This window comes from Oncorhynchus mykiss, chromosome 20 (genome assembly GCF_057628025.1).
Source record: "Oncorhynchus mykiss isolate SJ-2025 chromosome 20, ASM5762802v1, whole genome shotgun sequence".
Taxonomy (NCBI): Eukaryota; Metazoa; Chordata; class Actinopteri; order Salmoniformes; family Salmonidae; genus Oncorhynchus; species Oncorhynchus mykiss.
The window spans coordinates 24,194,135-24,211,463 of record NC_143041.1 but is presented as its reverse complement, the minus strand read 5'-3'; the positions used below and the strand labels follow the sequence as shown (position 1 = coordinate 24,211,463).

General features: G+C 42.9%; 1 protein-coding gene across 1 annotated transcript in view; it reads left to right on the top strand.

Annotated features, from left to right (window-relative positions):
* LOC110499121 (TANK-binding kinase 1-binding protein 1) overlaps positions 1-16,953 on the top strand; it is a 111,190-nt gene extending 94,237 nt beyond the window's left edge. The window contains exons 8-10 of the mRNA XM_021576042.3: positions 5,787-5,902; positions 9,877-10,703; positions 11,161-16,953. Coding sequence (XP_021431717.3) covers positions 5,787-5,902; positions 9,877-10,703; positions 11,161-11,289 — 1,072 coding nt within the window. The 3' untranslated portion in view covers positions 11,290-16,953. The remainder of the gene's footprint in view (positions 1-5,786; positions 5,903-9,876; positions 10,704-11,160) is intronic.
* The last annotated feature ends 376 nt before the right edge of the window (positions 16,954-17,329 follow it).

The window sequence follows — 17,329 nt, the reverse complement described above, 5'->3', positions numbered from 1 at the left end:
GCATTGTAACAGAGCTGTTTGAAATAGCTGCCTCGTTGCCATGGTGAAGCAAATTCCTGTGTGTAATATTTAGGCAGCTGGAAATAGAGTTGCTCTGTCAATATATACCCTGCGAGAGTTACTGTACGGCTAACTGCTACACAATAGTGTGATTCATGTGTGATTTGTATGATTGGTATTCTAGAAATACTCTTTATATTACATAATTATATTCAGTCAATCTGGAGATGAGGAAGAAATGCATCTAGGAACTGCTTGGATAGACGTCAAGTGTGAATAACTGTAGACATTTGAAAACTGGAATGCATTAAGTCAGGTAACCTCACGCATTAGTGTGTACACATTTGAAGCAATGTAGTAGCATGATTTCAAAGCAGCAGCTACTCTTCCTGGGGTCCACACAAAACATAATACAGAACATTAATAGACCAGAACAGCTCAAGGACCAAACTACATGGATGTAAAATAAGAATACACGCGTAAATACAGTATGTACATATCAGTACATATACTGTACAGTACACTGCATATACCAAACATTAGGAACACCTTTTAAATATTGAGTTGCATTGCCCCCTTTTGCCCTCAGAACAGCCTCAATGCATCGGGGCATGGACACTACAAGGTGTCAAACGCGTTCCACCGGGATGCTGGCCCATGTTGACTCCAACGCTTCCCACGGTTGTGTCAAGTTGGCTAGATGTCCTTTGGGTGGTGAACCATTGTTGATATACACTGGAAACTGTTGAGAGGGAAAAACCCAGCACCCACCTGCTACCATACCCCATTCAAAGGCACTTAAATCGTTTGTCTTGCCCATTTACCTTCTGAATGGCACACATACACAATCCATGTCTCAATTGTCTCAAGACTTAAACATTATTCTTTAACCTGTCTCCTCCCCTTCATCTACACTGATTGAAGTGGATTTAACAAGTATACTCAGTGTACATGCTGTAGGTCTACAAGTTATTTAGGTCAGAAACGGGAGAGGCGTTGCGATGTGAGGTGCTATTTAATGTGTTTTTAATTCACATTCTGCTGTTTGCTTGAGTGATTTGAGATGGCAGGGAGTTCCATTCAATCATGGCTCTATATAATACTGTGCGTTGCCTTGAATTTGTTTTGGACTTGGGGTCTATGAAGAGACCCCTGGGAGAATATAGGAAATGTATCAGTGACGTTGTCCCCACGGTGAGGGTTTGCTGCTTCCCTCATCAAAAGCCCTGGATTAACACGGAGGTTGTAGCTGAACTAATGGACATGGTTACCACACACAGCGCTATCATAGACAACTCTGAGGCTACGGCCGAGGACAGGAATAAGTACAAGATGACCTCCGCAGAGTCATCAAACGAGCAGAAGGACAATATAGGAATAAGGTGGAATCATACTACACAGGCTCCGACGCCTGCTGCATGTGGCAGGGGCTACAGTCCATTACGGATTACAAAGAAAGGCCCAGCAGCGATCTTCCAGACGAACTCAATGCATTTTATGCATCCTTCGACAATAACAACACCGTACCGTGTGTGAGGGCCCGCACCGACCCGGAGGACTGGGTGATCTCCCTCTCCTAGGCCGACGTGAGAAAGGTCTTTCATCAGGTCAACACCCGCAAAGCCACTGGGCCCAACTTTATTCCAAGGAGTGTTCTCACAGTGCAGAGCAGTTGGCAGCCATATTCACTGTAATTGTCAATCTCTCCTTGTCCCAGTCTGTAATCCCCCCATGTTTTAAGATGACCACCATCATTCCTGTCCCCAAGAACTCTTAGGCTTTATGCCACAATGACTACCGGCCTGTAGCACTCACTTCTGTAATCATGAAGTGCTTTGAGAGGCTGGTTATGGCACGCATTAACTCCACCATCCCAGACACCCTAGACCCATTCCAATTTGCATACCGGCACAACAGATCCATAGATGACGCAATCTCAATTGCTTTCCACACTGCCCTCACCCACCTAGATAAGAGGAATACCTATGTGAGAATGCTGTTCATTGACTACAGCTCAGCTTTCAACAACACTGTCCCCTCTAAATCCGTTACTAAGCTTAGGAATCTGGGTCTAAATATCTCCCTCTGCAACTGGAGGCTGGACTTCCTGACGGGCCGACCCCATGTGGTGAGGGTAGGCAACATCCCCTCTGCCACGCTGACCCTCAAGTCCCTTCCTGTACTCCCTGTTCACCCACGACTGCGTGGCCACGCACAACTCCAACATCATCATCAAATTTGCTGATGACACTATGGTGGTAGGCCATACAACACCGGCAACAATGAGTCAGCCTACAGGGAGGAGGTCATTGACCTGGCAGTGTGGTGCCAGAACAACAACCTCTCCCTCAACGTCAGTAAGACAAAGGAGCTGATCGTGGACTACTGGAAATGGGGAAGGGGGGGGTGAGCATGCCCTCATCCACATCGACAGAGCTGCTGTGGAGCAGGTCGAGAGCTTCAAGTTCCTCGGTGGCCAAATCACTAAAGACTTAAAAAATGGTCCAAACATGCGCGCACAGTCGTGAAGCGCCTCCTCCCCCTCAGGAGGTTGAAAAAGTTTTGCATGGGCCCTCAAATCCTCTAAACATTTCTACAGCTGTTTCTACAGCTGTACAACTGAGAGTATCTTGACTCACTGCCTGGTATGGAAATAGCACCGCCATCAATTGCATGGCGCTACAGAGGGTGATGTGGACAGCCCAGTACATCACTGGGGCCGAGCTCCCTGCCATCCACGACCTCTATATCAGGCAGTGTTGAGGGAAGGCCCGGATAATCGTTAAAGACTCCATAGACTATTCTCTCTGCTTCCGTACGGCAAGCGGTACCAGTGCATCAAGTCTGGCCCCAACAGGCTCTTGAACAACTTCTATCCCCAAGCAATAAGACTGATAAATACTGTAGCTGACAAAATAGCTACACAGACTGAGTTAACCTTATATCTTTATTGATCTTTTATTTGTATTTTTGCACTGTCTCTATGCACACTCACAGGGCCCTACACACACACACTGACTCCATCATCTACTCATTCGGAAAGTATTCAGACATTTAGTTACGTTACAGTCTTATTCTAACATTTGTTAAATTGTTTGTTTTTTACATCAATCTACACACAATACCCCATATTGGCAAAGCAAAAACAGTTTTTTAGACATTTCCAGACCCTTTACTCAGTACTTTCTTTAAGCACCTTTGGCAGCGATTACAGCCTTGAGTCTTCTTGGGTATGACACCTGTATTTGGGGAGTTCTTCTCTGCAGATCCTCTCAAGCTCTGTCAGGTTGGATGGGGAGCGTCGCTTCACAGCTGTTTTCAGATCTCTCCAGAGATGTTTGATCGGGTTCAAGTCCGGGCTCTGGTTGGGCCACTCAAGGACATTCAGAGACTTGTCCTGAAGCCACTCCTATATTGTCTTGGCTGTGTGCTTAGGGTCATTGTCCTGTTGGAAGGTGAACCGTTGCCCCAGTCTGAGGTCCTGAGTGCTTTGGAGCATGTTTTCATCAAGGATCTCTCTGTACTTTGCCTCAATCCTGTCTCCCGCTGAAAAACATCTGCCTCTGAAAAACATCCCCACAGTATGATGCTGCCACCATCATGCTTCACCGTAGAGATGGTGCCAGGTTTCCTCCAGACATGACGCTTGGCATTCAGGCCAAAGAGTTCAATCTTGGTTTCATCTGAACAGAAAATATTTGTGTTTAGGTGCCTTTTTGAAAACTCCAACCAGGCTGTCATGTGTCTTTTACTAAGGAGTGGTTTCCATCTGGCCACTCTACCATAAAGGTCTGGTTGGTGAAGTGCTGCAGAGATGGTAGTGCTTCTGGAAGGTTCTCCCATCTCCGCAGAGGAACTCTGGAGCTCTGTCAGAGTGACCATCAGGTTCTTTGTCACCTCCTTGGGCCTTTTCACCTGATTGCTCAGTTTGGCCAAGAGACCAGCTCAAGGAAGAGTCTTGGTGGCTCCAAACTTCTTCCATTTAAGATTGATGGAAGCCACTGTGTTCTTGGGGACCTTAAATGATGCAGAAATGTTTTGGTACCTTTCCCCAGATCTGTGTCCCGACACAGTCCTGTCTCAGAGCTCTACGGACAATTCCTTCGACCTCATGGCTTGGTTTTTGCTCTGACATTCACTGTCAACTGTGGGACCTTATATAGACAGCTTTCCAAATCATGACAAATCTGAAATGACCACAGGTGGACTCCAATCAAGTTGTAAAAACATCTCAAGGATGATCAATGGAAGCAGGATGCACCTGAGCTCAATTTCGAGTCTCATAACAAAGGGTCTGAATACTTATGTGAATGTTGTTGTTTTTTACCTTTATTTAACTAGGCAATTCAGTTAAGAACAAATTCTTATTTACAATGACGGCCTAGGAACAGTGGGTTAACTGTCTTGTTCAGGGACAGGACAACAGTTTTTACCTTGTCAGCTGAGGGATTCAATCTAGCATCCTTTCGGTTACTGGCCCAATGCTCTAACCACCCGTTGCCCCTGTAAATAATTTGTTTCTATTTTTTTTTTTATTATAAATTTTCAAAAAATTCTCAAAACCTGTTTTCGCTTTGTCCTCGTAGGGTATTGTGTTTAGACTGACAAGGAAAACCATGTATTTAATCCATTTTTGATTAAGGCTGTAACGTAACACAATGTGGAAAATTGACGGGGTCTGAATACTTCCCGAATGCACTGTAATATCCGCATACATTTACACTGACACACACCCACTCACATACAAGCTGCTGCTACTCTGTTTATCTTATATCCTGTTGGCTAGTCACCTTTGACCCTACATACAGTATCTACCTACATCACGCCAGTATCCCTGCACATTTTAAATATGGAATTGGAACAGACCCTGTATATAGTATGCTTATTTACTTACTTATTGTGTTCTTCCTATTTCTTCTTATTTCTTGTGTGTGTTTTTCTAGTACTACATTGTTATTGATTATTGCATTGTTGGGTTTTGAGTTTGCAAGAAAGGCATTTCACTGTACTTGTGCATGTGGCATTAAAACTTGTGTCTTGTGGGGTATTAATCAATCAATCACATTTATGTATACAGCCCTTTTTATATCAGCAGATGTCACAAAGTGATACAGAAACCCAGCCTAAAACTCTAAAGAGAAGGAAATGTAGATGTCCTGTAGAAGCACAGTGGCTATATAAAACTCTCTAGAAAGGCTGGAACCTATGAAGAAACCTAGAGAGGACCAGGCTCTCTGAGGGTGGCCAGTCCTCTTCTGGCTGTGCCCGGTAAAAATTACAAGAGTCCATTCCCATTAAGGCCAGCTCATTCTTCAAGATGTTCAAACATTCATAGATGACCTGCAGGGTCAAATAATAATCAGGGTGGTTATAGAGGGTCGAAACAGCAGGCCCGGGACAAGGTAGCACTTCTGGTGAACAGGTCAGGGTTCCATAGCACAGGCTAGAAAAGCTGAAACTGGAACAGCAGCACGACAAGGTGGACTGGGAATTGGGACAGCTAGGAGTCGTCAGGCCAGGTAGTCCTGAGGCATGGTCGTAGGGCTCAGGTCCTTCTGAAGGGGAGAGAGAGATGGGAAAATTAGAGGGAGCATACTTAAGATCAGATTACACCAGGACAGACTGACCCTAGCCCCCCAGCACATAGACTATTGAAGCATAGATACTGGAGACTAAGACAGGGGTCTGTCAGAGCTGTATGTTAGTTGATTAAATAGACCATTTTTAATTTAACACATTCGTATTTCAACCAATTGATTGATTGACTCTGCTCTTTCGCCCTGCAGGGTGAATTTGGCGTTAGCCTACACAGAGCTAACTGAGGAGTTGGGACGTCTCCAAGCACTGAGCTCCAAACAAAAAGAGATCTTGAGGATGGTCTCTCAGGAGCAGCATAGCCCAGGTTAGTAACGTCCCTGGAAAATGATATATGGCCCACATTTAACAGGCTAGCCCAGGTTAGCAGCATCCTTATAGAAGTTTACATCTTAATAACATCAAAAAAATATTTAAAACATCAACAATCACTATACAACCTTGTCATGACATCACAAAAGGCGCTAAAGTAACATTGTTGCAACCAGTTTTGTCCACTGGAAACATTCAAGCAACACCTTTCTCTTCCTGTGTCATCATACGTTTCTCTCACCTATCTCCCCCCCCCCCCCCCCCCCCCCCCCGTTGCCTCAGAACAGCCTGAATTCGTCGGGGCATGGACTCGAAAGCATTCCACAGGGATGCTGGCCCATGTTGACCACAATGCTTCCCAGTTGTGTCAAGTTGGCTGGATGTCCTCTGGGTGGTGAACCATTCTTGATAAACACGGGAAACTGTTGAGTGTGAAAAACCCAACAACGTTGCAGTTCTTGACATGCTCAAATCAGTGCACCTTGCACCTACTACCATACCCCATTTCAAAGGCACTTAAATATTTTGTATTGCCCATTCACCCCCTGAATGGCACACATACACAATGTCTCAATTGTCTCAAGGTTTAGAAATCATTATTCTTTAACCTGTCTCCTCCCCTTCATCTACACTGATTGAAGTGGATTTAACAAATGACATCAATAAGGGATCATAGTGTTCACCTGGATTCACCTGGTCAGTCTATGTCATGGTAAGAGCAGGTGTTCTTAATGTTTTCTACAGTATATTGTTATGCATTTTCTACTGAAATACAGGGTGGGAAATGAGTAAGCTTTACACGCACATCTTGAAATCAGCATTGTCATGCTCACCTTACAATACAATACTTGCTTTATTGGTCCATTTGCACAGATATTCTTAATTTTGTGCTGTCACGGTACTCAACCTGACACACAGCACACACATCACAGGCTGGGAGCAGGACATTGGCTGCTGCAGAGCAACACCCCTGGAGAAATGAGGGGTAAAGAAAAACAGAGGTAGATAGTATATGGGACATACACTACCATTCAAAAGTTTGGGGTCACTTAGAAATGTCCTTGTTTTTGAAAGAAAAGCACATTTTAAAATGACAACAAATTGATCAGAAATACAGTGTAGACTTTGTTAATATTGTAAATGACTATTGTAGCTGGAAACGGCTGATTTTTAATAGAATATCTAAATAGGCGTACAGAGGCCCATTATCCGCAACCGTCACTCCTGTGTTAGCTAGCTATCATTTTATAAGGCTGATTGATCATTAGAAAACCATTTTGCATTTATTTTAGCACAGCTGAAAACTGTTGTTCTGATTAAAGAAGCAATTTACACTGTATTTCTGATCAATTTGATGTTATTTTAATGGACAATTTTTTTTTGCTTTTCTTTCAAAAAGTTACAGTATACTATGGCTTTCAGCTCACTCCCTGCAGTTTTCCCCCCAGTCAGCTGAGGGATTTGAACCAGCAACCCTCCGGTTACTGGCCTGCCTCTCTAACTACAAACTCAGCTCATACTCAGCCCTGTTTCAAGATAATAAAAAAAATAGAAGAATGAACTAGACTATATTGGGATATAAAGCAGGCCTGCAGCTATTTTTCTTTTACTCTCCTGGGGTTGCAGAGTTACAAATACAGTAACTCTGCAAAACAGAGAAATCCTCTTCCTTAAGTCTGTTTTCTCTGTATTTCAAGTCTCTGTGGATAGTTTGAGAGCACAGCAACCCCCTCCTTTTTTAAATACTTTTTTTCACTCAACCACAGAACCATACGTTTCCCCTTTGAGATGCTTCTGATTCACCAATGCAAGTCTTGTTTTTAGCTAGATGGCTGATAGTTATCTTATGATTACAGGAAGCACAACATAATGTACTGTAAAAATTGTCTACATCATCTTAGATCTGTGTCTTAGGTAAGCGGAAAATAAATCTATTCAAGGGTGTTTCTTTTTTGCATATCTTGTCGAGTGTGCCGCTTGTTTGCGAATTGAGTTATGTCTTTTGATCAGACAAACATTTGTACTGCAAATCCAGAGCAACACAGCATGTCTGACACACAGTAGAGATAAGTACAGGAATGTTATTCAAGAAAATAGATATGAAAGATTATACACTTTTTCTTCATCATTATCAAAAATACAGTGCCTTGCGAAAGTATTCGGCCCCCTTGAACTTTGCGACCTTTTGCCACATTTCAGGCTTCAAACATAAAGATATAAACTGTATTTTTTTGTGAAGAATCAACAACAAGTGGGACACAATCATGAAGTGGAACGACATTTATTGGATATTTCAAACTTTTTTAACAAATCAAAAACTGAAAAATTGGGCGTGCAAAATTATTCAGCCCCCTTAAGTTAATACTTTGTAGCGCCACCTTTTGCTGCGATTACAGCTGTAAGTCACTTGGGGTATGTCTCTATCAGTTTTGCACATCGAGAGACTGAAATGTTTTCCCATTCCTCCTTGCAAAACAGCTCGAGCTCAGTGAGGTTGGATGGAGAGCATTTGTGAACAGCAGTTTTCAGTTCTTTCCACAGATTCTCGATTGGATTCAGGTCTTGACTTTGACTTGGCCATTCTAACACCTGGATATGTTTATTTTTGAACCATTCCATTGTAGATTTTGCTTTATGTTTTGGATCATTGTCTTGTTGGAAGACAAATCTCCGTCCCAGTCTCAGGTCTTTTGCAGACTCCATCAGGTTTTCTTCCAGAATGGTCCTGTATTTGGCTCCATCCATCTTCCCATCAATTTTAACCATCTTCCCTGTCCCTGCTGAAGAAAATCAGGCCCAAACCATGATGCTGCCACCACCATATTTGACAGTGGGGATGGTGTGTTCAGCTGTGTTGCTTTTACGCCAAACATAACGTTTTACATTGCTGCCAAAAAGTTCCATTTTGGTTTCATCTGACCAGAGCACCTTCTTCCACATGTTTGGTGTGTCTCCCAGGTGGCTTGTGGCAAACTTTAAACAACACTTTTTATGGATATCTTTAAGAAATGGCTTTCTTCTTGCCACTCTTCCATAAAGGCCAGATTTGTGCAATATACGACTGATTGTTGTCCTATGGACAGAGTCTCCCACCTCAGCTGTAGATCTCTGCAGTTCATCCAGAGTGATCATGGGCCTCTTGGCTGCATCTCTGATCAGTCTTCTCCTTGTATGAGCTGAAAGTTTAGAGGGACGGCCAGGTCTTGGTAGATTTGCAGTGGTCTGATACTCCTTCCATTTCAATATTATCGCTTGCACAGTGCTCCTTGGGATGTTTAAAGCTTGGGAAATCTTTTTGTATCCAAATCCGGCTTTAAACTTCTTCACAACAGTATCTCGGACCTGCCTGGTGTGTTCCTTGTTCTTCATGATGCTATCTGCGCTTTTAACGGACCTCTGAGACTATCACAGTGCAGGTGCATTTATACGGAGACTTGATTACACACAGGTGGATTGTATTTATCATCATTAGTCATTTAGGTCAACATTGGATCATTCAGAGATCCTCACTGAACTTCTGGAGAGAGTTTGCTGCACTAAAAGTAAAGGGGCTGAATAATTTTGCACGCCCAATTTTTCAGTTTTTGATTTGTTAAAAAAGTTTGAAATATCCAATAAATGTCGTTCCACTTCATGATTGTGTCCCACTTGTTGTTGATTCTTCACAAAAAAATACAGTTTTATATCTTTATGTTTGAAGCCTGAAATGTGGCAAAAGGTCGCAAACTTCAAGGGGGCCGAATACTTTCGCAAGGCACTGTATATTACACTATCTGATATTGCTAGAGATTTTACCAGACCAAAAAACTCCTCCTGACCCTAGTTACTTCTCATATGTAATTATGAATAACAACAGGCTCTAGTCCTATTTTGGTGAGAATCTATCATTTTGATCTTCCAGAGACAGCCACAGGCAGTCTTGTCTCGTGTGCTGCTCTCTGACTCCCCGTGTCTCTCCTGTCTCCTCAGTCCAACGCCACTCCCACCCCCCTTCTCCCATCCCTCACCAACGCCACTCCCCCGTGCCCCAGCGACACTCCCCCATCCCCCAACGCCACTCCCCCGTCCCTCCTCAGCACCACTCCCCCATTGCCCAGTGCCGCTCCCCGGTGCTCCAGCCGCAGCATCTCTCCCCGGACATGCACCGCCGTTCGCCCCTGCTGGACGTCAACGATGGGCCTGCCTCCTACTCCTGCCGGCCAGCCAGCCACCACCTGAGGGCCAGCTTCCAGAGCCGACGGAGCTACTCCGAGGTGGCCGACCCCTCGGCCTACCAGCGGCCACCGCGCTTCAGCCTGGACCCCGTGTCCACACTGCCCAAGCCCCGGCCCTACAGGGACTCCGGCTACTCAAAGCAGCATCAGCAGCATGAGCATGGAGGCTCCCAGCATGGAGGGTCACCCCACAGAGGAGGCCAGCTCCGAGCCTCCCAGTCTGGGCTAGAGAGGGCAGGGAGTGAGGTGGGCCTCCACGAAAGTTCCTGCCACTCTCGAGAGCTGCCCTTCCCCCTGTCCGAGGTCTCTCCCAGGTCTCACCTGCACTTTGAGCCTCTGCCTCCCCCCACGCCCGCCCCCCAGCTTCCGCAGTCCTCTGAAGACGAGGAAGAGTGGACCTGTCCGCACCCCATCAGCCCCCCACAGACGCTGGGCGTGCCCAACAATGTGTCAGCTCATGGGGTCATGAAGGGGCCAGCGTCCTGCTCGGCCTTCCCCATCCCATCCAGACCCAACACTCTGACCTGCCACCCGCCAGGCTACCTGCACACAGAGCACGCCCAGTCCTGGCCCTCCATCAATGTGAGTCACACGCACACTCTATCCCAAATATACTGTATAATAATTTCTTTATTATATCAAAACATTCTCTAAAATTGTAAAATGGGTCAGTTATTCCGATCAGTCAAAATCTCTCTCTTTGAAAATAAACTGCCCTTGACTTGCCAATGTCTTCCTGCACTGTGCTATTTCATGGGAAATGCTCTGTGTAACATGTCATATGTGCTGATGCACCTCTACATATAAGCTTATTTTCTTCATGACCTAAATGGTCAAACTATTATCATTGATTGTTGCCATAGACCCACACTGCTTGTTGACCTGAATGTTGTGTGTGTGTGTGTGTGTGTGTGTGTGTGTGTGTGTGTGTATGTGTGTGTGTTGTTCACTGACCCTCCCTATGTGGTTGTTCTGGATCTGTCTCAGCTCCTCCTGCAGTCTCTCACACTCTTACACTGTGTGCGTGTTTTCATTTCAGCTGTGGATGGAGACAGAAGAGAGTGACATGAGAAGCTGCCCTCTGTGCCAGCTGATCTTTCCCATGGGTTACCCTGACGACGCCCTAATCAAGCACATTGACTCGCACCTGGAGAACAGCAAGATCTGATCGCCACGGCAACACGGCACCCTCTTTTTAGTTGCAACAATTCTTTACTTACATTGTGGAGTATTTTAGGTTGGTTTTGTTTTATAGCTGGGTGCCTTTTGTTTGACAAGACAAGAGGGCTTATTGTGTGTTTAGTAGTCCATGTATGGGAAAAGGTTTAGGGAATGACAAGGATGGCTTCGAGGTTCATGACAGACAATGTCCTGAGGGTTCCAGGCCACTTGCAGTCCATTTGTTTTTATATCTTACACCTTACCACTACTACTTGCTGTAAAGTGGCCTGCTTTAGTTTGACTCTCTACCCATGTACAGTATAAGGCTTGTGAAATACAGACCAACTACAATTAATTCCTGTAATTATCTGGGGGGCCAGATGGATAAATCCAGTTTGTTTGTTCTTCAGGGCTTGACAATGTGCGGTCAGAGGTCAGAGTTATGAAGAGAGGATGGAAGTGTTGTGACTGTGACTGATTGTATGTAGGGACGAATTTGTCCTGCAGGGTGGGGCATGTAGTTGCTATGACAACCTTGCTGTGGTAAAACGCATAGGCAGATTATCTGTATTATCTTGCGGCCTGATCAGAAATCCATATAATCCATATAAATCTGAGCACATTAAGTTAACCTACACTATATAAGCCTATAGTCCCCCCTATATTATTTATTTAACCCCCTAGAGTTGATGTCTGCGCTCCACGGACATTTAATTGGCATAATACAAAAATCCCCATATAAAAATCTATCAATTTTAGCTAGAGATCTGTTTTTGCATGGGATGTGTCTCTACGGCATCAGCCAATGCCACACGTTTGCATCTGAGGTGAAAGGTGACAGAGCTCAAGCAGTGGTCTTCTCACAAAATCGTCTGTAGCATCTGAACTATTTTGCTCTACTACCCCCACAAGCGTCTTGGGACTGGTCTGAGGTTGGTTCAGCCGATCTGCCGACTTCTGTCTGTAGCGTCCGAACAGTTTAGGATACACGCTAATATGACCCCTCTGTGGAAAGGTGAGACTCTCACGAACATGTCGGTTGAAGTTCTCCCTGTACCAGTTGGGGAAAAAAATGGAAGTACTGTATAGTGCCAAAAATAAGGGGTTAAATACATGTTTAAAAAATATAAATAAATGTTTCCTGATCTTTCTTATATCTTTCAGATATAGGACAGACACTTTAGAACAAACTTCCTTTATCTGTTGTTCCATGTAGTGAATATGTTATTCAATGCGTTGGTATGGGCTAATAGCAGTAAGGCCAAACATTTTTTAGCACAAAATTATTTTGTAATATTTTTGGGGATACATCAAGGGGTTTGAATGTTCAAAATCAAATAGCAAAAATATCCTTGGTATGACCTTCTTAAAAACAATTACATATAGCTTAGTAGAACCCAACCCCACCTCCCCGGCTTAGACAGGGCTTAGACTGTAAAGGGTTAAAGGGAAATTTCCACCACTTTTTAACCTAATTGTCATTATCTCCAGCACAATACCAGTGTCGACATATGTGAAAATGGTGCATTTCTATGCTTTGTAGAAATAAATATAACATTTAAAAGTTCTCCCAGATGACATCATCAAAAGTTCCAACATTTAAAAAACTGTGATTCTCAAACTCAATGAGATGCACAGTGAAGTAAGGAGCAAGAAAATGCCCTCCTTTTTTTTTTTATGCTACCCTGTGATGTCACAGAGAAGCATTTTTTGGACCTTTGCTCTTATCTTTTTAACCACATTTCATAGAAACGCGCTGTTTTCACATATGCAGACACTGGTTTGGTGCTGGAAATATTGAAAATGTATCATTTGATATATAATGTATCATTTGATATATCTGTAAGTAATGAGGCAAAAAAAATCTGTTAAAAAAAATCTTTGTGCTGAACATGTCTTATGTTGGTGAAATTTCCCCCTCCTAAGCTTGCACAATACTGTATATAGCTAGTGGGACAGGAGTTTGTATATGGAAGAGGGAATGGAATATATTTGTATATGATAACAATGATTCAACTGGGAGTCTCTTTGGTCTTCCTGAAGATCCGACCTGCAAACACATCTGATAAAGTATTTATAAGATTTCTCAATCTTACAGTCTGAAGCTGGCACACTTTGCATTTTATATCTAATATATATACATGTCAAATATAACCCCAAAAAATCAGTGAGTGTTGTATGGAATAACACACATGGAATCATGTAGTATCCAAAAAAAAAAAAAGTTTTAAACAAATCCAAATATATTTTAGATTTTAGATTCTTCAAAGTAGCCACCCTTTGACTTGATGACAGCTTTGCACAGTCTTGGCATGGCTACTTTGAAGAATCTCAAATATAAAGTATATTTAGATTGGTATAACACTTTTTTGGTTACGACATGATTCCATATGTGTTATTTCATAGTTGTGATGTCTTCACTATTATTCTACAATGTAGAAAATAGTAAAAATAAAGAAAAACTCTTGAATGAGTAGGTGTGTCCAAACATTTGACTGGTTCTGTATGTATGTGTATGGCTCTGCTTACTATATGTCCTAAAACCTAGTACAAAGGGGTGGGAAAATTAAATTCCAATCAAATCAGCTCTGAAAAAGATCTGATGTTAAAAGATCTGATGTCATTGGTCGAAAGACCAATTAGTGGACAAAATATCAGAATTGGGCTGCCTGTGTAAACGCAGCCTTTGAGAATTTACTGATGTATATTCCTATGATTCTATGAAAAACAAAATAACGACGCATTTTTAAATCTCAAAATTATTTCACTTTGGGAACTCCGTTCCCACACATTCCCGCCCACTTCCACACCTGGTAGTACAGTACATATTCAAATTTGAAACTAACAACGATATCACAATATGTGATTGGGCAGTTAGATGAATAGTATGAATTACTTCCATGCCCACACAGACAACATTGGCTATCATTGACTGTGTACAGAATTCCGTGTTAGATTGTATACCTTTTGATTACTTTTGACTGAAGGAATAGTCACTACTTTTATAACCGATACAGTGCCTTCAGAACCCTGACTTATTCCACATTTTGATGTGCTACAGCCTGAATTCAAAATGTATTTTGAAAATCTATGACGAAGTGAAAACATGTTTTTAGAAATGTTTACAATTTTATTGAAAATGAAGAACAGAAATATCTCATTTACAAGTATTCACACCCTTTTGTTATGACACTCCAAATTGAGCTCAGCTGCATCCAATTTCCAATCGTCGCTACAACTTGATTGGAGTCCACCTGTGGCCAATTCATTGTTTTGGACATGATTTAGCATGAAACACAACTATGTATATAAGGTCCGACAGTTGACAGTGCAGGTCCATTTTTTTGTTGCTAGGGATGGCTCGAGTTTGAAGTGGAGGGAGTACAGGGCTTAGCATGACTCTCGAGAAGGCTAAAAATAGATTTTGGCTTGGAAAAGTTGAATATTTTCAGAAGGAGTCGGGTACTTAGTTAAGGGAGGAATATTGCAGGGAAAGAGAGAGGAGGTTGAAAGACTGAGGGAGGCAGAGGATAGGTTTGAATCTGTTGAAGCTAGCAATAACAAGGAAGAGGGTATGTCGAGAAAGATTGGTGTCAAGATCAAACGGAGTAAGCCGGACATCAGTTCGAGGTGTAATGGAAGGGGTAGAAGGTGTTGTGTGGAGCTCGGAGCTTGAGCTTTGCATTGATGGACATGGTTATGGCAAAGATACATTTGGTCCAGTGCGAGGGAGATTTTTGAAGAGTGTGGAACCAGGGCTTTTTTGTTGATCAACTTGAGGAAAGACCTGTATCTTGCTTTGTGCTTAGGTACAGGGCAGTGTTGAAGGGAGTGATTCCTGGGGTAGCGTTAAGTATGGAGCTGGAGTTGAAGATTCCTGGTGTTTGTGACGCTTGCCATTTTGTGTGACGCAGATCAAGAAGGACCTTGGGAGTTGACCAGGGATGGCAGGTGACCAAGAACCAAATGACCTCTGACAGAACTACAGAGTTCCTTGGCTGAGATGGGAGAACCTGCCAGAAGGAACAGTCTCTACAGCACTTTACCAATCTGGGCTATATGGGAGAGTGGACAGACGGAAGCCACTCCTGAGAAAAAGGCACATGACCACACGCTTGGAGTTTGCAAAAAAGGCACATGAAAGACTCTGAGAGCATAAGGCAAAATATTCTGTGGTCTGGTGAGACAGAAATGTAACTATTTGGCCTGAATGCATGAAGCTCATCACCCGTCTAACACCATCCCTACCATGAAGCATGGTGGTGGCAGCATCATGCTATGGAGATGCTTTTCAGTGGCAGAGACTGGTAAGGATAGCGGTGAATACAGGCAAATCCTTGATGAGCATCTGCTTCAGAGTTCTAACGACCTTAGACTTGGGGCGAAGATGTATGTTCCAATAGGACAATGACCCCAAGCATAATACAGCCAAAGCAACGCTGTAATGGCTTCAGGACAATAATGTTTGTCCTTGAGTGGCCCCAGCCAAAGCCCAGTCTTGAATACCATTGAAAATCTGTGGAAAGACTTAGCCATCGCTCCCCATCTAACTTAACAGAACTTGAGAAAATCTGCAAGGAAGAATGGGAGAAAATCCCCAAATCCAGATGTGTCAAGCTGACACAGACACACCCAAGAAGACTCGAAGCTGTAATCACCGCCAAAGGTGTTTCTACAAAGTATTGACTCAGGGGTGTGAATAATTGTGTAAATGAGATTTCTGTATTTCATTCTTAATAGATTTGAGAGAAGAAATTATTAACATGTTTTCACTTTGTCGTTATGGGGTATTGTGTGTAGATGGGTGAGAGAGAAAAAATATTCAATCCGTTTTGAATTCAGGATGCAACACAACAAAATGTATGAATACTTTCTGAAGGCTCTGTACAGTATGTCTACAGCATATACATGATTATCTCTCTTGATGATGACTAAGTACCAACTAATCATATCATGCTCACAGATATGAATGGAGAGAAGATACATACAGTAGACATGAATAGATAGATTATACTTTTCTAACGAACACATTCATGACCAAAATATGTTGACCAGCAGCTGTAGTACATAGCAAACATGCCTATCAGCTCACAATGTTAAGCAGTGAAATGTATATACAGTATGTTGTCATTTCAATGGCCACCTATACACAGACACTTCGTTGGAATAGGAGTCCGACACTCAAGCCACTATTCACAAAGAGTTAACTCGGGAGATACAGTATGTAAAGATTTCCTCTTTCGCTTTTCTTTTTCCTCAAATCCTCCATCAAGAATCAAATCAGCTCGAGCACTGGCGTTGACAGTCTAAAAACAATCTTCAATTCCCTCAGCCTGTGATTTCTAGCTTTGAGACTGATCTGATGATAACAGAAAACCCTCGTCTGGAAAGACTCCGGGGACAAAGCTTTGTGAATATGGCTCCCCTTTGGGGCCTCTCTGTGGCTCTGGGGACCACATGACGACTGACTGATAAGAACTCATCAGATCTGTCTAACAAGCTAAAGGGCCGCTAACGAGGAAGAATAATCATTATTTTGTGAGTACACTGCTGGCTTTCAAGAAATTTCAACAATGTGTGAAAAATTATAAGAACAAGAGATGCATAAGGACTTCTTTTTTTCTGTAAGTATGTAAATATTCTGATGAATAAACTGTAACTTGCACTGAAATTACTCTTGGAATTGGTTGGTTTCACAGCAGCCTGGTAAAGCTTAGCAATGACTGGTCTGGATAACTGTTTATCACTGAATATTCACCACAGTGGAGATAAAATATTAGAGATACAGAATAAATATGTAGAGATACACAATGAATGCTATTTCAAAATGCTATCAAAAAATTATATCTCCACTGTGATGAATATTCAGAGATTAACAGTTATCCAGGCCAGTCAGTGCTAAGCTTTACCAGGCTGCTGTAGTGTCTATTTCCCATATTTCTATCTATCCCTCCCAGAGCCACTCCAAACTGCAGAGCGGAATCTGAGCACAAGAGGGAAGCAGACAGTCGGAATCACATTGGGATTTACAATCCACTCTCTTTACT